The sequence below is a fragment of the Salmo salar genome, chromosome ssa25 (genome assembly GCF_905237065.1).
Source record: "Salmo salar chromosome ssa25, Ssal_v3.1, whole genome shotgun sequence".
Classification (NCBI taxonomy): Eukaryota; Metazoa; Chordata; class Actinopteri; order Salmoniformes; family Salmonidae; genus Salmo; species Salmo salar.
In genome coordinates this window covers 30,831,594-30,846,201 of record NC_059466.1, presented here as the reverse complement: position 1 = coordinate 30,846,201, position 14,608 = coordinate 30,831,594, and the positions used below count along the sequence as shown (strand labels likewise).

General features: G+C 42.3%; 2 protein-coding genes across 6 annotated transcripts; one reads left to right on the top strand and one right to left on the bottom strand.

Moving 5' to 3' along the window:
• Positions 1-21: 21 nt before the first annotated feature.
• On the bottom strand, positions 22-6,145 carry zgc:152951 (glutaredoxin (thioltransferase)). 5 transcript variants are annotated; one of them, XM_014173965.1, is made up of 11 exons: positions 6,059-6,145; positions 4,935-5,174; positions 4,615-4,738; positions 3,743-3,895; positions 3,460-3,639; positions 2,884-2,957; positions 2,595-2,792; positions 2,375-2,512; positions 2,131-2,220; positions 1,879-2,022; positions 22-1,796 (listed from the first exon to the last, which is right to left on the bottom strand). In XM_014173965.1, exons 2-11 carry the CDS (start codon positions 5,172-5,174, stop codon positions 1,668-1,670), a joined length of 1,470 nt encoding a protein of 489 aa, XP_014029440.1. In that variant the 5' UTR covers positions 6,059-6,145; the 3' UTR covers positions 22-1,667. The 5 variants fall into 5 exon arrangements, with proteins under 5 accessions (XP_014029440.1, XP_014029439.1, XP_045563173.1 ...); XM_014173964.2 differs by having other exon boundaries at positions 5,889-6,116; XM_045707217.1 differs by lacking the exon at positions 3,460-3,639 and having other exon boundaries at positions 5,889-6,117.
• A 3-nt stretch (positions 6,146-6,148) lies between these two features.
• Positions 6,149-10,986, top strand: cssa25h3orf38 (chromosome ssa25 C3orf38 homolog). Its single transcript, XM_014174012.2, has 4 exons — positions 6,149-6,372; positions 9,303-9,478; positions 9,565-9,803; positions 9,950-10,986. The coding sequence occupies exons 1-4, from the start codon at positions 6,246-6,248 to the stop codon at positions 10,314-10,316; spliced, it is 909 nt and encodes a 302-aa protein (XP_014029487.1). The 5' UTR covers positions 6,149-6,245; the 3' UTR covers positions 10,317-10,986.
• The last annotated feature ends 3,622 nt before the right edge of the window (positions 10,987-14,608 follow it).

Below are 14,608 nucleotides of genomic sequence, written 5' to 3'. Positions count from 1 at the left end.
AAGAAGGGAGAGCACAGCCAGTGAACTATAAGATATTTATTTCAGATGACAAATTGCATCATTTCCATCATAAAAAGTATTGCTTCAGAGTTAGGTCAGAGTTAGATCCAGGCAAAAGCCACGACAGTGTTGTTCTCTACAGGTTTGCATCACATTTTTTCCCCCTGACAAATACAAAGAGAGATGAGGTAAGTTTAGGGAAGTACAGTAGTCGTCAGAGCAGACTGAGCTCTCCAACTTCTAGGGTATCATTCAGAGTACAAGCTCTTACTGTTGCAGAAGCATGAAACCTTACTAAATCAGTGTTCTTCATTACTGGTCCTGGAGCTAATCAAGGTCAAACACGTATGTTAGTGCAGGGCTGGAACAAAAGCTTGCACATACTGTGGATATCCAGGACCAGGAGTAAAGAACACTGCCCAACTGGAATTTCCCGGCAACATGTCTACCAGTGTAGTACTTACTAGTAGTTATAACTCTGTTAGTATGAAGTACTGGTGCCTGTTGTTAGCAGTAGGGGTTAGGAGTACTAGCTATAGATGTGGCCAGGGTCTGAGGTACTCTCTCTCTCATGCAGGGTTAGAAGGCACTGGCTAGAGAACAGGGTCATATTCTAACAACAGGCTTCAGGATGAGAGGATTCAGCATCCCAAGCATACAGTAGTACATGCAGCAAACAAACTAACGCATTCCAGTCATTGTAACATGCATTTCAGTGAGTGAATGAGACAGTAAAAATAGTAATGCCTAGTAATACTTCTAAACAGTATCTAAGGTCGGCTTTGCCTTCGGAGCAGGAGAGTTATTCCTCTCACTGGAGAATCTGCTTCACTAGAGGCACAGCAAATCTCACAGAAACCCAACAAACAAAGCCAAACATCGGAGTGGGAGAAAGAGCAAATGGTTAAGCTACATCAGGATTTGACAGAAATAGTACAGTACACTGCAGGTATATGAATGATACAGATATTACATGTTATTGTGATATCATGACAACAGTTTTCCAGATTTTGCTCATACAAGAAGTCCTACCATTGCATCATGGGGCAGCTGACCTGAGATAAACACACAAGTGATTTGTGGGTAAAGAGGGAGACATACCCCTCTTGTCATACCGTTGGGAGAGTTCTAGAAACAGATGGGCTAGAATAGACTCAGTGTGCTACACAGTACAAAGCTCTTTCTGGAGAACAATTTACTGGTACCTGGCTATAGAGACCAGCGCCATGTGGTATGCATAAAACAGGAGATGAACAAACCATTTGGGCTAAAGGTTTTAAACAGTTTTAGCTTTTTTTATAAATAGTTAACTTTTTATTTTGTTAGAAAAAGTACAAATGTGTCCTTTAAGTGTTGAATTGGATCATAAACATGCATGGAATTAATCAAGCCTTCCTAACATATACAGTATCAATAAATATATTTATAATCAATGATAAAACTGATTTATAATAAGTAGGTGCGTGCTAAAATGCAGCATTAGCACTTCCAAGGCTGGAAATGGAAGACCCAGTAAGAAGAGGAAGTAAAATCAGGTTAAACTATAGGTTCACATGCTGTTAGACACACAGACCTCTTTACTGAGGATAGATATGTCTGCAGGCTGAGCTGTGTGTTTCTCTGTGTTGTGGACAGAACAGTGTGTTCCTATGGCTTGTTACTCTGCCTCAGTGAGAGCTGTTGGTGCTCCAGTCGTAGGGCAGGTAGCTGACTTTGATCTTCCCAGAGGAGAGGACACTCTGCAGACTGGACCTCTTGGGAGACTCCCCCATGTGCTCCAGGATCCAGTTCAACAGCTGAAGGAGAGAGCGGGCAAGGCTGTGTTAGGACAGGAGACCGTACTCTTCAGTTAAAGGTGAAAGGTTAGTGTTGAGGTACCTTCTCATCTGTGCCTCCGAAGTCTGCCTTGTACCACTTAAATATTTGGCTGAGACGGACCTCGCCCTTCTCAGAATCCACCACACAGCCATCATCGTTCTCCAGGAAGGACTCGGCCGCCGTGCGCAGCTGACTATCGATGTCCTGATTGGTCAGAGAGGACAAATCATGTGACTTTACTCAACTCCAGATTCAGAAAATACTGTGTCACTACCTGTGTAGTATTTTCAATGTACAAACCCAGTGTGTTACCTGTGGAGTGTATGTTTTGATGGGTGGACAGCCCATAGCTCCACAGTTCAGAGCAAAATGGATGAGAGGCTCAGCATCTGGGAGAGCCACCTGGTGGACAAACAGAACAACCACTATCACCACTACAACCACAGATTGTGCAACATTTCAGATAAAAACATACATTTGCACCAGTAAATCAGAGATGTGAATAAAAAAATGATAATAAGTTGAATAGTTTTCTCGGTCCAGCGGAGTAGTGTACCTGTAGGCGAGGGTCAGTCTTAGAGAAGGGCCTGAGAAGCTGTGCGACGCCCTTTCTGTTCCCTCTCAGAACTCCGTTCTCTATGTCCTGCAGAGTGAACACCTCTCCTCCAATCAGGTAGCTCACGTAGTTAAAGAACTGCAAACAACACACAGGAACAAAGTAATATCACTGCTAAACAGACTTGTTGTCTTTCCACAATCCTAGATGGTGCTCTTACCTTGTATCTCTGCCACATGTTGGTTGGGGCTCCCATCCGGACGTTTCCGTGGATGACCAGAGCATTGTAGGTGTTGATGAAGAAGGCTAGTTTCTCCTCTCTGGTCAGCGACAGCAGCTCCACTCTTTGTAGCTGAACAGCCAGCTCACAGTAGCGCTCAAACACTGGGCTCAGGGACATGGCCTTGTAGTCCACACACTGTAAGGAAACGCACATATTGTAGTACAACTGTCATGTCATAATAGATCTACTGTAGTGGAGGGTTCAGTTAGTTCAGTGTGACTGTTACCTTTCCATCAGAAGAGAGGTACTCAGAGAACAACTTCAGGATCATATCCCTTAGAATGGCAGACAACTCAGCAGCTGAGAGAGAGGAAGAAAGACAGAGGGAGAAAGAGAGAATATAGACACATTATATAATTAATAATCTATTTTTAACAGATAATGAGCAGATGTCCTAACTAGGAAAGACATTCTGATTAAGGTTACTTCTTATGCAAGACAACAGAGGCATGCAGAAAGGCTAAACTTATGCAATGACAGAGACTCACACACACACACACGTTTGCACGAACACAGACAGATCAGCTGCTTTTAAGGACACCTACTGCAATCCCAGTTAATCGTATCAGGGAATGAATGTAATAGCCCACACCAGGTGTGGATTGCCTCTTACACTTGTGTGTTTAACTAGCAGAAAGAGAAGCTCCATGCAGGAAAGCCCCCACCTACACAGTGGGATTTATCTGAAAGTGCCTAAACCACCCAAAGAGCAAGCAGAGCCGACAGTGGCAAGGAAAAGCTCACTAGCAAGAAGAAACTTTGAGAAGAACCAGACTCGGAAAAGGGAGTCCTCCCTACCTACTCTGTAAAGGGGAGCATGCAGCAGTTTGTCCTGCGTTCAGGGCCGAGTGAGGGTTGTGTTCCATCAGCCTGTACAGCCTGTCACTCACTCCAAACCCCTCCCCCTTCCCTGCCCCAGCCACGCCCACCATGTACTTCCTGTCCAGTAACACCTGCCCAGTCTCACATGCCTTAGTCATCTCTGCCAGAATCCGAGAATTAGAATCAGTTAGAATCATAGAATAGAACAATAGAATTAGAATGTAGAATTTAGGAATATCTGTTTACTCATTCTCATTCCTTACCCATGCCCCTGTCTTTCTGCAGCCAGCCAACCAGCTGTGCTCCTGTGAAGCTGTTTCTGCACATGCTCAGTCCCCTCCACTGAAATCCAATCACATCGCTCCGCTTGAGATCCTCTACCACGTTCGCTAACGCATCCCTCTCACACTTAAACTCTGCAGAGAATGCACAGAAGGCTTGGCAATCATTTAATGTGTGAATGGATGCCACCTACCAGACATCAACACTATAGGAATGTGTAAGAGAAAATGGTTGGAGCAATTGACAATATTTATTTCTTACTGTAGTCCATTTGAATGTATTTTATGGACCTGAGTGATAGCAGAGGAGACTAGAACTCAGAGACGCATATTGTGGCTGGGCAGAGAGGCCAGGTGCTGGCTGGTCTGGGGCTATCAGGTAACACTGATCCATTGTCTCTGCGTCTGCTGTGGTGACAGGAGACGGGCGCACACACACTCACACAGAGAGCTGTGGCTGCTGAATCAAAACCAGCCTGTCTCTCATGCAGCAGACGCCAACATTCCACACTGACAAGACAGACACTTCTTCCCCAGGTCTTAAGATACTGATATTACAGCTGGTATTCAAACAGTAGCATGTCCAGTAATATCCGTATCATATCCAAATAACCCTGTCGAATCAGAGCTCATGTTTATAACTAGAGGAAGACTAGATTAGTCTCGCCACACGAGGTCTGTCTTAACTGCAATAGGCAAAAATGGTTAATAAACACATTTGACTGAATGTGTCTTTGCAGCCATTCCAGTCTACCCATTACAGTTCTGAGGTGCAAACATTTCTATAGAGCAGGGCCCAACTATAAATCGACCGTAATCTAATCAGGCACAGGGCTTCTTGTGTGTCCACTGACCTCCATCAGCCTCCTCAGCTGTGTCGGAGCCATCTGATTGGTTCTCCTCGGGCAGGGGCAGGGCTTCTGGCAAGACAGGCTCCTCCCTCACCAAACGCACTAGACGCTCCAACTCCTCTGGAAGCTTCAGAGAGTAGTGTTAATTTAACCTTTATTTAGCCAGGCAAGGCATTCAGAAGCAAGCCTCTACTTACTACAATAGCAAACCCACCTTTCGTACATTTTTTGGTAAAGTACCTAAAGTTCACTTAACTGAATGACTGAATATACAACAGTCAAAGAGACGATGTATCCATCCATCTGAGAGACAGTGTTCTCACCAGTTCCTGTAGGTCATCATTCCCCCCAATGTGGACACTGTTGAAGAAGATCTGAGGAACTGTGCTCCGTCCAGTCAGCTCCTTCACACTGCCCCGCAGCTCTGGGTGCTTTCCCATGTCTACATCCCACACAGGCAGACCCAGACGGCCAAGGCTTGTCTTAGCCTGCACACAGTGGGGACAGCCCAGCACAGAGTACACCGTCACCCTGCCCAGCACCCTGCCTTCAGTCTCCCCCATCTGAACAGCCACCGGAGAGGATAAACAGAGAAGAGACAGAGGTTAAGTAAGCAGCTATTGTTGGGTGGTAGTGGTGAAAATAAGTGTTTTGACAACACTTCCTTGAGGAGGTGTAGCAATAATTATGTACCAAGTTCCTTGTGGGGAAATGACAGTGATTTGCAATATAGGTTCATTGGGTTGATGAAATCATGGTACACAATCAACTTCCTCCTCAAAACAAGCTTACCTGCAGAGTTCATCAATACTGGAAAAAGTATATTTTTACCTCCATGATGACATTTAACACACTGTTGAAGGACTGTGTGGTTTAAACATTGCCTACAACTTCCTGTTAATAAATCTGACAACATAGAGCAACCATGAGAAATAAAAAAAACTTGGCTACTGATGACATCCACTTTGTCAAATCTACTGCAAAGAGGTTCATCCTCTCTGGTAATAAGGTTCGTTTAGGGTTAGGGTTGTTTGGGTTACTAGGGCTATTAACGTACCGTTAGCCAGGAACACCCTCAGCTAATGAACGTCATCATACTGTACTAGCAAGTCCCATATAGCTAGCTACTGAATCGCTAAATGATTGCGAAGCCCAGTACAGTAGTGTACTATCAACTGGCCACTGGCCAACATTAAGCTATCATATAAAATGCAGATTCTTGACATAGGTAGCTAATGATACTCACCCTAGCATAGCTAGTTATCATCGTTGCCTACCTTGTTTTGGGACGACGTCGGACACCCTAACGTTACTTGCAATACGCCACAACCGTTATCGCCACGGAATAAATTATGTTCTTCTGTCGCGATAATAATGCCTTAGTATGCATTATTAAGAAGAAAAAAAATAGTACCTAGTACATGCTGAAAATGATTAGTTAACTCACTATAGATGGCACTGTCACTTCTGCTTCTGTCTACAGGCAGCGTGCAAACACTTGCGGAACCTTTGAGGGATGCGGTGTTTCCTCCCGGACGTTCCCTTTGGTACCCTCGAGTGGTGGATGACGGAAGTACAACCACAGCCGTTGCAGGTGTTTACTGGGTTAAAAGTTGTATGCTATTGTTTTAAATATGCCTGTATTGTCCGATACGGAGCGTAAGGGCTGTAAAAATATGTTGGGTATCATGTCAAGGGGCGACATACTTTCGCTTAGCGATACAGTCACCAACAAAATGATTGCAGTGGAAAACATTACAGGTGAGAACTTAGCGGCTAATGTAAACTAGGCTAGCCCAATAATAATGGACTAAAGGAGCCGAACGTTGCTGCTTTTTAGTCCAATGACGACATGTTCTGTTTAAATGCGAAATGACTTTGACTCTGGATGCAAAAACAGACAAATACTCAATCTAAACGTGAATCGATTGTCAATTGCGGTTCGGCTGTAGAACCCTAAATCCCTTTACTTTCATATCACAATTTGTATTATTAAAATAAATGTAACCTTTATTTAACTAGGCAAGTCAGTTCAGAACAAAATGTTATTTACAATGACGGCCTACCGGGGAACAGTGTTCAGCCTTGTTCAGGGGCAGAACGACAGATTTTTACCTTGTCAGCTCGGGGATTCGATCCAGCAACCTTTTGGTTACTGGCCCAACGCTCTAACAGCTAGGCCACACTTCGAAAAAATGTCTCAAATGCAAAATACACACTTACTGTACATTGTTTTAATACAGTCGCAGCCCACAGTATTGTTAAGTGTCAACATGTTTTTGGCGTCTGTCTTCGGTTTGGTTACATACGGGTTAGAGGTCGACCGATTATGATTTTTCAATGCCCGATACCGATTATTATTATTATTATTTTTTTTACATGTATTTCTAATAATGACAATTACAACAATACTGAATGAACACTTATTTTAACTTAATATAATACATCAATAAAATCAATTTAGCCTCAAATAAATAATGAAACATGTTCAATTTGGTTTAAATAATGCAAAAACAAAGTGTTGGAGAAGAAAGTAAAAGTGCACTATGTGCCATGTAAAAAAGCTAACATTTAAGTTCCTTGCTCAGAACATGAGAACATATGAAAGCTGGTGGTTCCTTTTAACATGAGTCTTCAATATTCCCAGGTAAGATGTTTTAGGTTGTAGTTATTATCGGAATTATACTACTATTTCTCTCTGTACGATTTGTATTTCATATACCTTTGACTATTGGATGTTCTTATAGGCACTTTAGTATTGCCAGTGTAACAGTATAGCTTCCGTCCCTCTCCTCGCTCCTACCTGGGCTCGAACCAGGAACACATTGACAACAGCCACCCTCGAAGCAGCGTTACCCATGCAGAGCAAGGGGAACAACTACTCCAAGTCTCAGAGCGAGTGACGTTTGAAACGGTATTAGCGCGCACCCCGCTAACTAGCTAGCCATTTCACATCGGTTACACCAGCCTAATCTCGGGAGTTGATAGGCTTGAAGTCATAAACAGCACAATGCTTGAAGCATTGCGAAGAGCTGCTGGCAAACGCATGAAAGTGCTGTTTGAATGAATGCTTACGAGCCTGCTGGTGCCTACCATCGCTCAGTCAGACTGCTCTATCAAATCATAGACTTAATTATAACATAATAACACACAGAAATACGAGCCTTTGGTCATTAAAATGGTAGAATCCGGAAACTATCATTTAAAAAACAAAACGTTTATTCTTTCAGTGAAATACGGAACCGTATGTGCTTGTTAAATCATCACCCGTTTGTCGAAGTAGGCTGTGATTCAATGAGAAATTAACAGGCACCGCATCCATTATATGCAACGCAGGACACGCTAGATAAACTAGTAATATCATCAACCATGTGTAGTTAACTAGTGGTTATGTTAAGATTGATTGGTTTTTTTATAAGATAAGTTTAATGCTAGCTAGCGACTTACCTTGGCTTCTTGCTGCCCTCGCGTAACAGGTAGTCAGCCTGCCACGTAGGCTCCTCGTGGAGTGCAATGTAAGGCAGGTGGTTAGAACGTTGGACTAGTAACCTGAAGGTTGCAAAAACGAATCCCCGAGCTGACAAGGTAAAAATCTGTCGTTCTGCCCCTGAACAAGGCAGTTAACCCACCGTTCCTAGGCCGTCATTGAAAATAAGAATGTGTTCTTAACTGACTTGCCTAGTTAAATATAGGTTTATAAAAAAAATGATCAGCAAATCGGTGTCCAAAAATACCGATTACCGATTGTTATGAAAACTTGAAATCGGCCCAAATTATTCGGTCATTCCGATTAATCGGGCGACCTCTAATACAGGTTGGTGTTCGGAGACGCAGATAGCTAATTAGCACATGTAACTAGTCCAACCACTGTCTAACGTATTTTTCCGCAAACAAGCGCTGTAACATGGACATATGTGTGGGAACCCAAACCCTATAAATATGTGTATCAATGAAACCTCTTTTATGATTTCTCCCAGATATGAAAGATAAGGACCCTTCATGCATCAAAAACCATACCCCAAGCCATGCTGTTAATGTTCAGACTGAAAGTCGGGACTCTTGACAAAACACCCCCATACAAAAGACGCCTTCATCCAATGACTCTTATGTGTAATAAGAGTCATGATCAAGGGGTAGCTAACCCACTCATAACTACCTCTAGCGCCTATTGATGATAGTGTCTTCTGGCCAGGGCATTTTGTTAAGAGCCTCGATGCTTGTTCTGAACGTTAAAACGCATCGCTTGTGGTATGGTTTTAGAAACATAAAGATTGTACATCTTTCATATAATCGAGAAATATTTTTCAAAAAACAAAAGGTTCAGTTATTACACACCTTTGTTAAGATTCCCACAAGGCAATATTTCCAAGTTACAGCACTGTTGGCTGCATCTGTGTTAAAACAGTGTACAGTAAGTGTATATTTTTCATTTGTGATATGAAGGTAAAGGGCTTTTTTTTTCTAGAACCATACCTCAATTGAGAATCGATTCACATTTAGATGGAGTATTTGGCTGACAGCCAATTCGCCTCTAAACAGAACATGTAAGGTCCTTGGACTATAAGGAGTAACATTAGGCTCCTTTAGTCCATTATTGGGCTAGCTAACTAGCTAGCTGCCAACCATTGCAGGTTTTGATCCGTAACTGGTATACCATAGTAAAATCTTGGGGTCGTCTCTGTCTGTTACAGAAGCAGTTGAGGCCATTCTTTCATACACCAAGGATACGGAGGAGCTGCTAAAACGAAAAAAGGTGCACCGTGACGTTATATTCAAGTACCTGGCAAAGGAGGGGGTGGTGATGCCCCCCAACAGTGAGAAACACCAGCTAGTGAAGCGGACTCTAGAGTTTTGGTCTACTGGGAAGGTATAGACACATTCGTGTTTCTGTGTTTCATAGAGGCTGAATTTGGCAAGAATTTTGTCACTTAATGTCTGTGGTCTTGTTTGTAGGCATTGGACTATCAAACCCCAGCAGTTGAGACCAGCCTAAGTCTGAGACCAGCTGAGAGTGTCTCTGTTTCCTCTGAGGCAGGGTACAGTTCTGGTTTTGACCACCTGGCCTTGGCCAGACAGTTCTGTCAGTGGTTCTTCCAGCTTCTCAACAGTCAGAACCCCTCCCTGGGCCAGCCTTCTAAGGACTGGGGACCACAACACTTCTGGGAGGACGTCCGTCTGCGCCTCTTCTCCAGGTAAAAATCTGGACACAAATTATATAGTTTTTAGTCTCTTAGGGACTAAGTATTGATTTTGACTAACTTACCATTTGATTTTGTATTGAACATACAGTATTAAATACCATATTAATTCATAGGACCTCTCTCACTCTCTGTCTCAGTGCTGATGGCCAACAAATGGAAGAGTTCCATGGCTCTGAGCTGACCAGCCTGCGTCTCCTGGCCCTGGCGAGGGACGAGAGGCTCCTGTTGAGCCCCAACCTTGACCCTCCTGGCCTGAAGGTCCTGTCCTCCCCCCACGGCCTGGTGCTGGTGGCTGTGGCAGGGACCATTCACAGACATGATGTCTGCCTAGGAGTCTATGAACAGGTGTTTGGCCTCATCCGCTCACCGCTGGAACAGAACAGCTGGAAGATCAAGTTTGTCGACCTGAAGATCAGGGGGCAGGATGCCCTGGGAGGAGCAGAGGAGCTGGCCTCGCCTGCACTGACCTGCAGCTCCTCTGAACTACAGCTGCTCTGTAGATGAGGGAACTGAGGTGCATCCCAATAGTCTAAAGGGGCTTCCTCTCCTTGCTTCCTTTCCTTTATCTGCACTCGTGAAAAACATGGACAGGTGAAAGTAAATTGCCAACGTCACCATCCACCATATTGTTTTCACCTATCTTGGGTTCTCAGGTCAGTGCAGATGAAGGAAAGAAGAAGAGAGAGAGAGAGACACTTCAGATTATTGAAATTCACACTTGGTGTCACTAAGAGAAGAGGTCAGCTCTGTAGACCATAAGGGAGCAGTGGTTAGAGATATGCCTGTGAGAATGAAAGACAAAGTGAACTCAATACATTATGCAAGTCATTTAATTGTCATGATGGGGTAAACATACATTTCATGGTCTGTTTTCCTCAATACTATATAGTTAACTATTATTTACTGCTGTTAATACTATATTCCAGGATGTTTAGGTTTACTCTCCATGGGAAAAGTTCTTGGTTGGTGTAGGAATGTGTGTTTTTCACGATTCTTCTGTTCTGTCATTTGAGGCGTTTTCCCTTCAATGACCTGTGATCTGTGCCTTATGTAGAATAGTCTATAAGTAAGCAGAAGCATGCCTCTATCATCGGTAACGGTATATGGCTAAAACTTGAAGTATATTATATTGTAAATATGTATCATACCAGTACTAAAAATAATTTAAACCTTTGCTTGTGTACTGTTTGCTTCGCTCTGTGTCATCCTGTTTGGCAAATATTATATTAACTGTATTGACATTGATCAGGTATGTGACTTACAGTGCATTTGGAAAGTATTGAGACCCCTTGACTTTTTCCACATTGTTATGTTAGCCTTATTCTAAAAAATATATATATATATAATTATCAATCTACACACAATACCCCATAATGACAAATCCAAAACAGGTTTAGAAGTGTTTGCACATTTATTAAAAATAAACTTAAATATTACATTTACATAAGACCCTTTACTCAGTACTTTGTTGAAGCACCTTTGGCAGCGATTACATCCTCAAGTCTTCTTGGGTATGACGCTACAAGCTTGGCACCTGTATTTGGGGAGTTTCTCCCATTCTCTGCAGATCCTCTCAAGCTCTGTCAGTTTGGATGTGTAATGTCACTGCACAGCTATTTTCAGGTCTCTCCAGAGATGTTCGATCGGGTCCGGGCTCTGGCTGGGCCACTCAACGACATTCAGAGACTTGTCCCGAAGCCACTCCTGCGTTGTCTTGGCTGTGTGCTTTTGTCGTTGTCCTGTTGGAAGGTGAACCTTCGCCCCTGTCTGAGGTACTGAGCAGGTTTTCATCAGGAATATCTGTACTTTGCGCCGTTCATCTTTCCCTCAATCCTGACTAGTCTCCCAGTCCCTGAAAACATCCCCACAGCATGACGCTGCCACCACCATGCTTCACCGTGAAGCTTGGTATTCAGGCAAAAGAGTTCAAGCTTGGTTTCATCAGACTAGAGAATCTTGTTTCTCATGGTCGGAGAGTCCTTTAGGTTCTCCCATCTCCACAGAAGGTCCCCAACATGTTCTTGGGGACCTTCAATGTTGCATAAAGTTTTTGTCTGTGCCAAGACACAATCCTGTCTCGGAGCTCTATGGACAATTCCTTCGATCTCGTGGCTTGGTTTTTGCTCTGACAAGCACTTCCAACTGTTGGACCTTATATAGACAGGTGTGTGCCTTTCCAAATCATGTCCAATCAATTGAATTTACAGCAGTCCAGTCAAGTTCTAAATACATCTGAAGGATGATTAGTGGAAACAGGATGCACCTGAGCTCAATTTCGAGTCTCATAACAAAGGGTCTGAATACTTATGTAAATAAGGTATTTCTGCTTAGATTTTTTCATAAATGTGCGAAAATTTCAAAAAACTTGTTTTCACTTTGTCATTATGGGGTATTGTGTGTAGATTGATGAGGGGAAAAAGTAATTTAATCAATTTGAAAAAGGCTGTAACATAACAAAATGTGGAAAAAGTCAGGGGGTCTGAACTTTCTGAATGCACCTAGTCCTACAGTATATGTTCTCTTTCGACCTGTGCTTTATGCAGTCTTATAATTCACTGAATTTGCATTACTTTTCAATGTTTTGCGCAATAATTTTGCAATAGACCATCAATACATTGGTTAATGAACCAAATGTTTAACATTTAATTCCATTTTTTATTGAGGTTACAAAGGTTTCTATTTTGCGTAATTGAAATCAAAAGCTCCCAGATATGCTCTGCTGAAATTGAACTGGTTAAATCGGCATATATTGCTGGCATGATCTGACATCAAGTTACTATGAAAAGTTTCAGCACAAGTTACTGATTTTAAATGAGCTCTTTGTAGTTTTTAAAATGTCAGGATTTAATTACAAGGAGGGTTATGGTTGCAGAGAGTTGTTGAAGAAGATGTCAAAGGATGACATCCTCACTTTGATTTACTGTCACTAACAAAAAGATGGATCTTTTCAAATCAAATTCACATTTTTTGTTACATCCTTCGTAAACGTGTGTGGAGTAACAGTGAAATGCTTACTTACAGGCCCTTCCCAACAATGCAGAGAGAAAGAAAATAGAGAAATAATAGAAAAGTAAGACATGTAATAACAAATACACAATGAGTCATGATAACTTGGCTATATACACAGGCTACCAGTACCGAGTCCATGTGCAAGGTAGTTGAGGTAGATACTGTATGTACATGTAGGAATAAAGTGAAAGATAATAAATAGTAGCAGCAGTGCATGTGATGAGTCAAAGTTAGCGCAAAAAGGGTCAATGCAGATAGTCCAGGTAGCTACAGTGTCTTCAGAAAGTATTCACACATTGTGTTGTGTTACAGCCTGAATTTGAAATTGATTGAATTGAGATTGTTTTGTCACTGCTATAGACACAATACCTCATAATGTCAAAGTGGGATTATGTTTTTCAACATTTAATAATTAATCAAAAACCAAAGGTGAAATTTCTTGAGTCAATAAGCATTCAATCCCTTTGTTATGGCAAGCCTAAATAAGTTCAGGAGTAAAAATGTATTTAACAAGTCACATAAATTACACTCTGTGTGCAATAATAGTCTTTAACATGATTTTTTGAATGACATCTCACCTCTGTACCACACCTATACAATTATCTGTTAGGTCCCTCAGTCAAGCAATGCATTTCTAACAAAGACCTGGCAGGTTTTCCATTGCCTCACAAAGAAGGGCACCTGTTGGTAGAAAATAAGCAGGCAATGAATATTCCTTAGAGTATGGTGAAGTTATTACTTTGGATGGTAAATCCCTGGGGGAAGCCAATGCTCAACCCCCCCTGAAGCAAATCCAGAAGTGGAAAACAGGAGCTGCCTCCACCATTTCAACTTCAACATTTCAACATCATCAAATCACTTCTGCTTGGTCTAATACAGTGACATCTAAAAGACAGGAGTGATGGCCAAATCCAAGCTGGCTTCCATTGACACTTTTTTTTGGTGTGACAGGACCATTCACACTTGAGCTCGCTAAGTTTAGCACAACGCTGATTGGCAAATTATACTATTTTTGTCAAGGAAGGCCAGATGCTCGCTGGCTTCCCTTGCCTTCAATGCCAAGGGTGGCAACAGTATACTCATTTGGACGAGACAGACTAGACAGCGGGGCGCTGTTTCGCTCGCTCGGATGCTTTCTCCTGTGAGATACATTCAGCTTCTTGCGAATTGTAGTAAAATTATGAAACACAGAGATATCCATGAATACACGCCACTGTGGATCAACAACATTGTTTTTACTCCACGATACTAACCTTAATTACATAATGAAAAGAAAGAAGCGTGTACAGCTTACAAACATTCCAAAACATGCATCCTGTTTACAATAAGGCACTAAATAATACTGCAAAAAACAGGACTCTCACAGCCTCACGTCAGAGTTAGATGTTCATCCATGTTTCTCAAACGTCAAATTTCTAAGTTTTTGGTTACTTCTCTTTATTGTTCCAAGGTTAAGTTTAGGCATTAACTCCACATTCTTAAGGTTTGGCATTAACTCTGAATGGTTAATGTAAAGGTTAAGGTTTTGGATAGGTTTAAAACCAAAATATCAAAAACAACTTTCTATCACTGGATTCATACATGCAACCAGAGGCAGACGCTTACACCCACCCACCACCACTTTCCACAACACCTTAACAAAACCAAAACCTACTCGAAGGTAACAGCGCTCACTGTTGCCCCTAGTGGCTGGTTTCCACGTCATCTCCCAACATCCTCAGACAAGAATGGAAGTCGAATATTGACTTGTATCACAGGTGACCTGTCTGCAAAATGTTGAATGTTCC

What these genes read in the sequence shown, in the direction of transcription:
- zgc:152951 (XM_014173965.1), bottom strand. Translation starts at nt 5,174, where the DNA reads ATGGGGGAGACTGAAGGCAGGGTGCTGGGCAGGGTGACGGTGTACTCT. An exon ending in ATGATGACCTACAGGAACTG is followed by an intron (nt 4,739 to 4,934) that starts GTGAGAACACTG and finishes TACTCTCTGAAG; the next exon opens with CTTCCAGAGGAGTTGGAGCG. An exon ending in AGACTGACCCTCGCCTACAG is followed by an intron (nt 2,221 to 2,374) that starts GTACACTACTCC and finishes TTTGTCCACCAG; the next exon opens with GTGGCTCTCCCAGATGCTGA.
- cssa25h3orf38 (XM_014174012.2), top strand. Translation starts at nt 6,246, where the DNA reads ATGCCTGTATTGTCCGATACGGAGCGTAAGGGCTGTAAAAATATGTTG. An exon ending in TGCAGTGGAAAACATTACAG is followed by an intron (nt 6,373 to 9,302) that starts GTGAGAACTTAG and finishes TGTCTGTTACAG; the next exon opens with AAGCAGTTGAGGCCATTCTT. An exon ending in CGTCTGCGCCTCTTCTCCAG is followed by an intron (nt 9,804 to 9,949) that starts GTAAAAATCTGG and finishes TCTCTGTCTCAG; the next exon opens with TGCTGATGGCCAACAAATGG.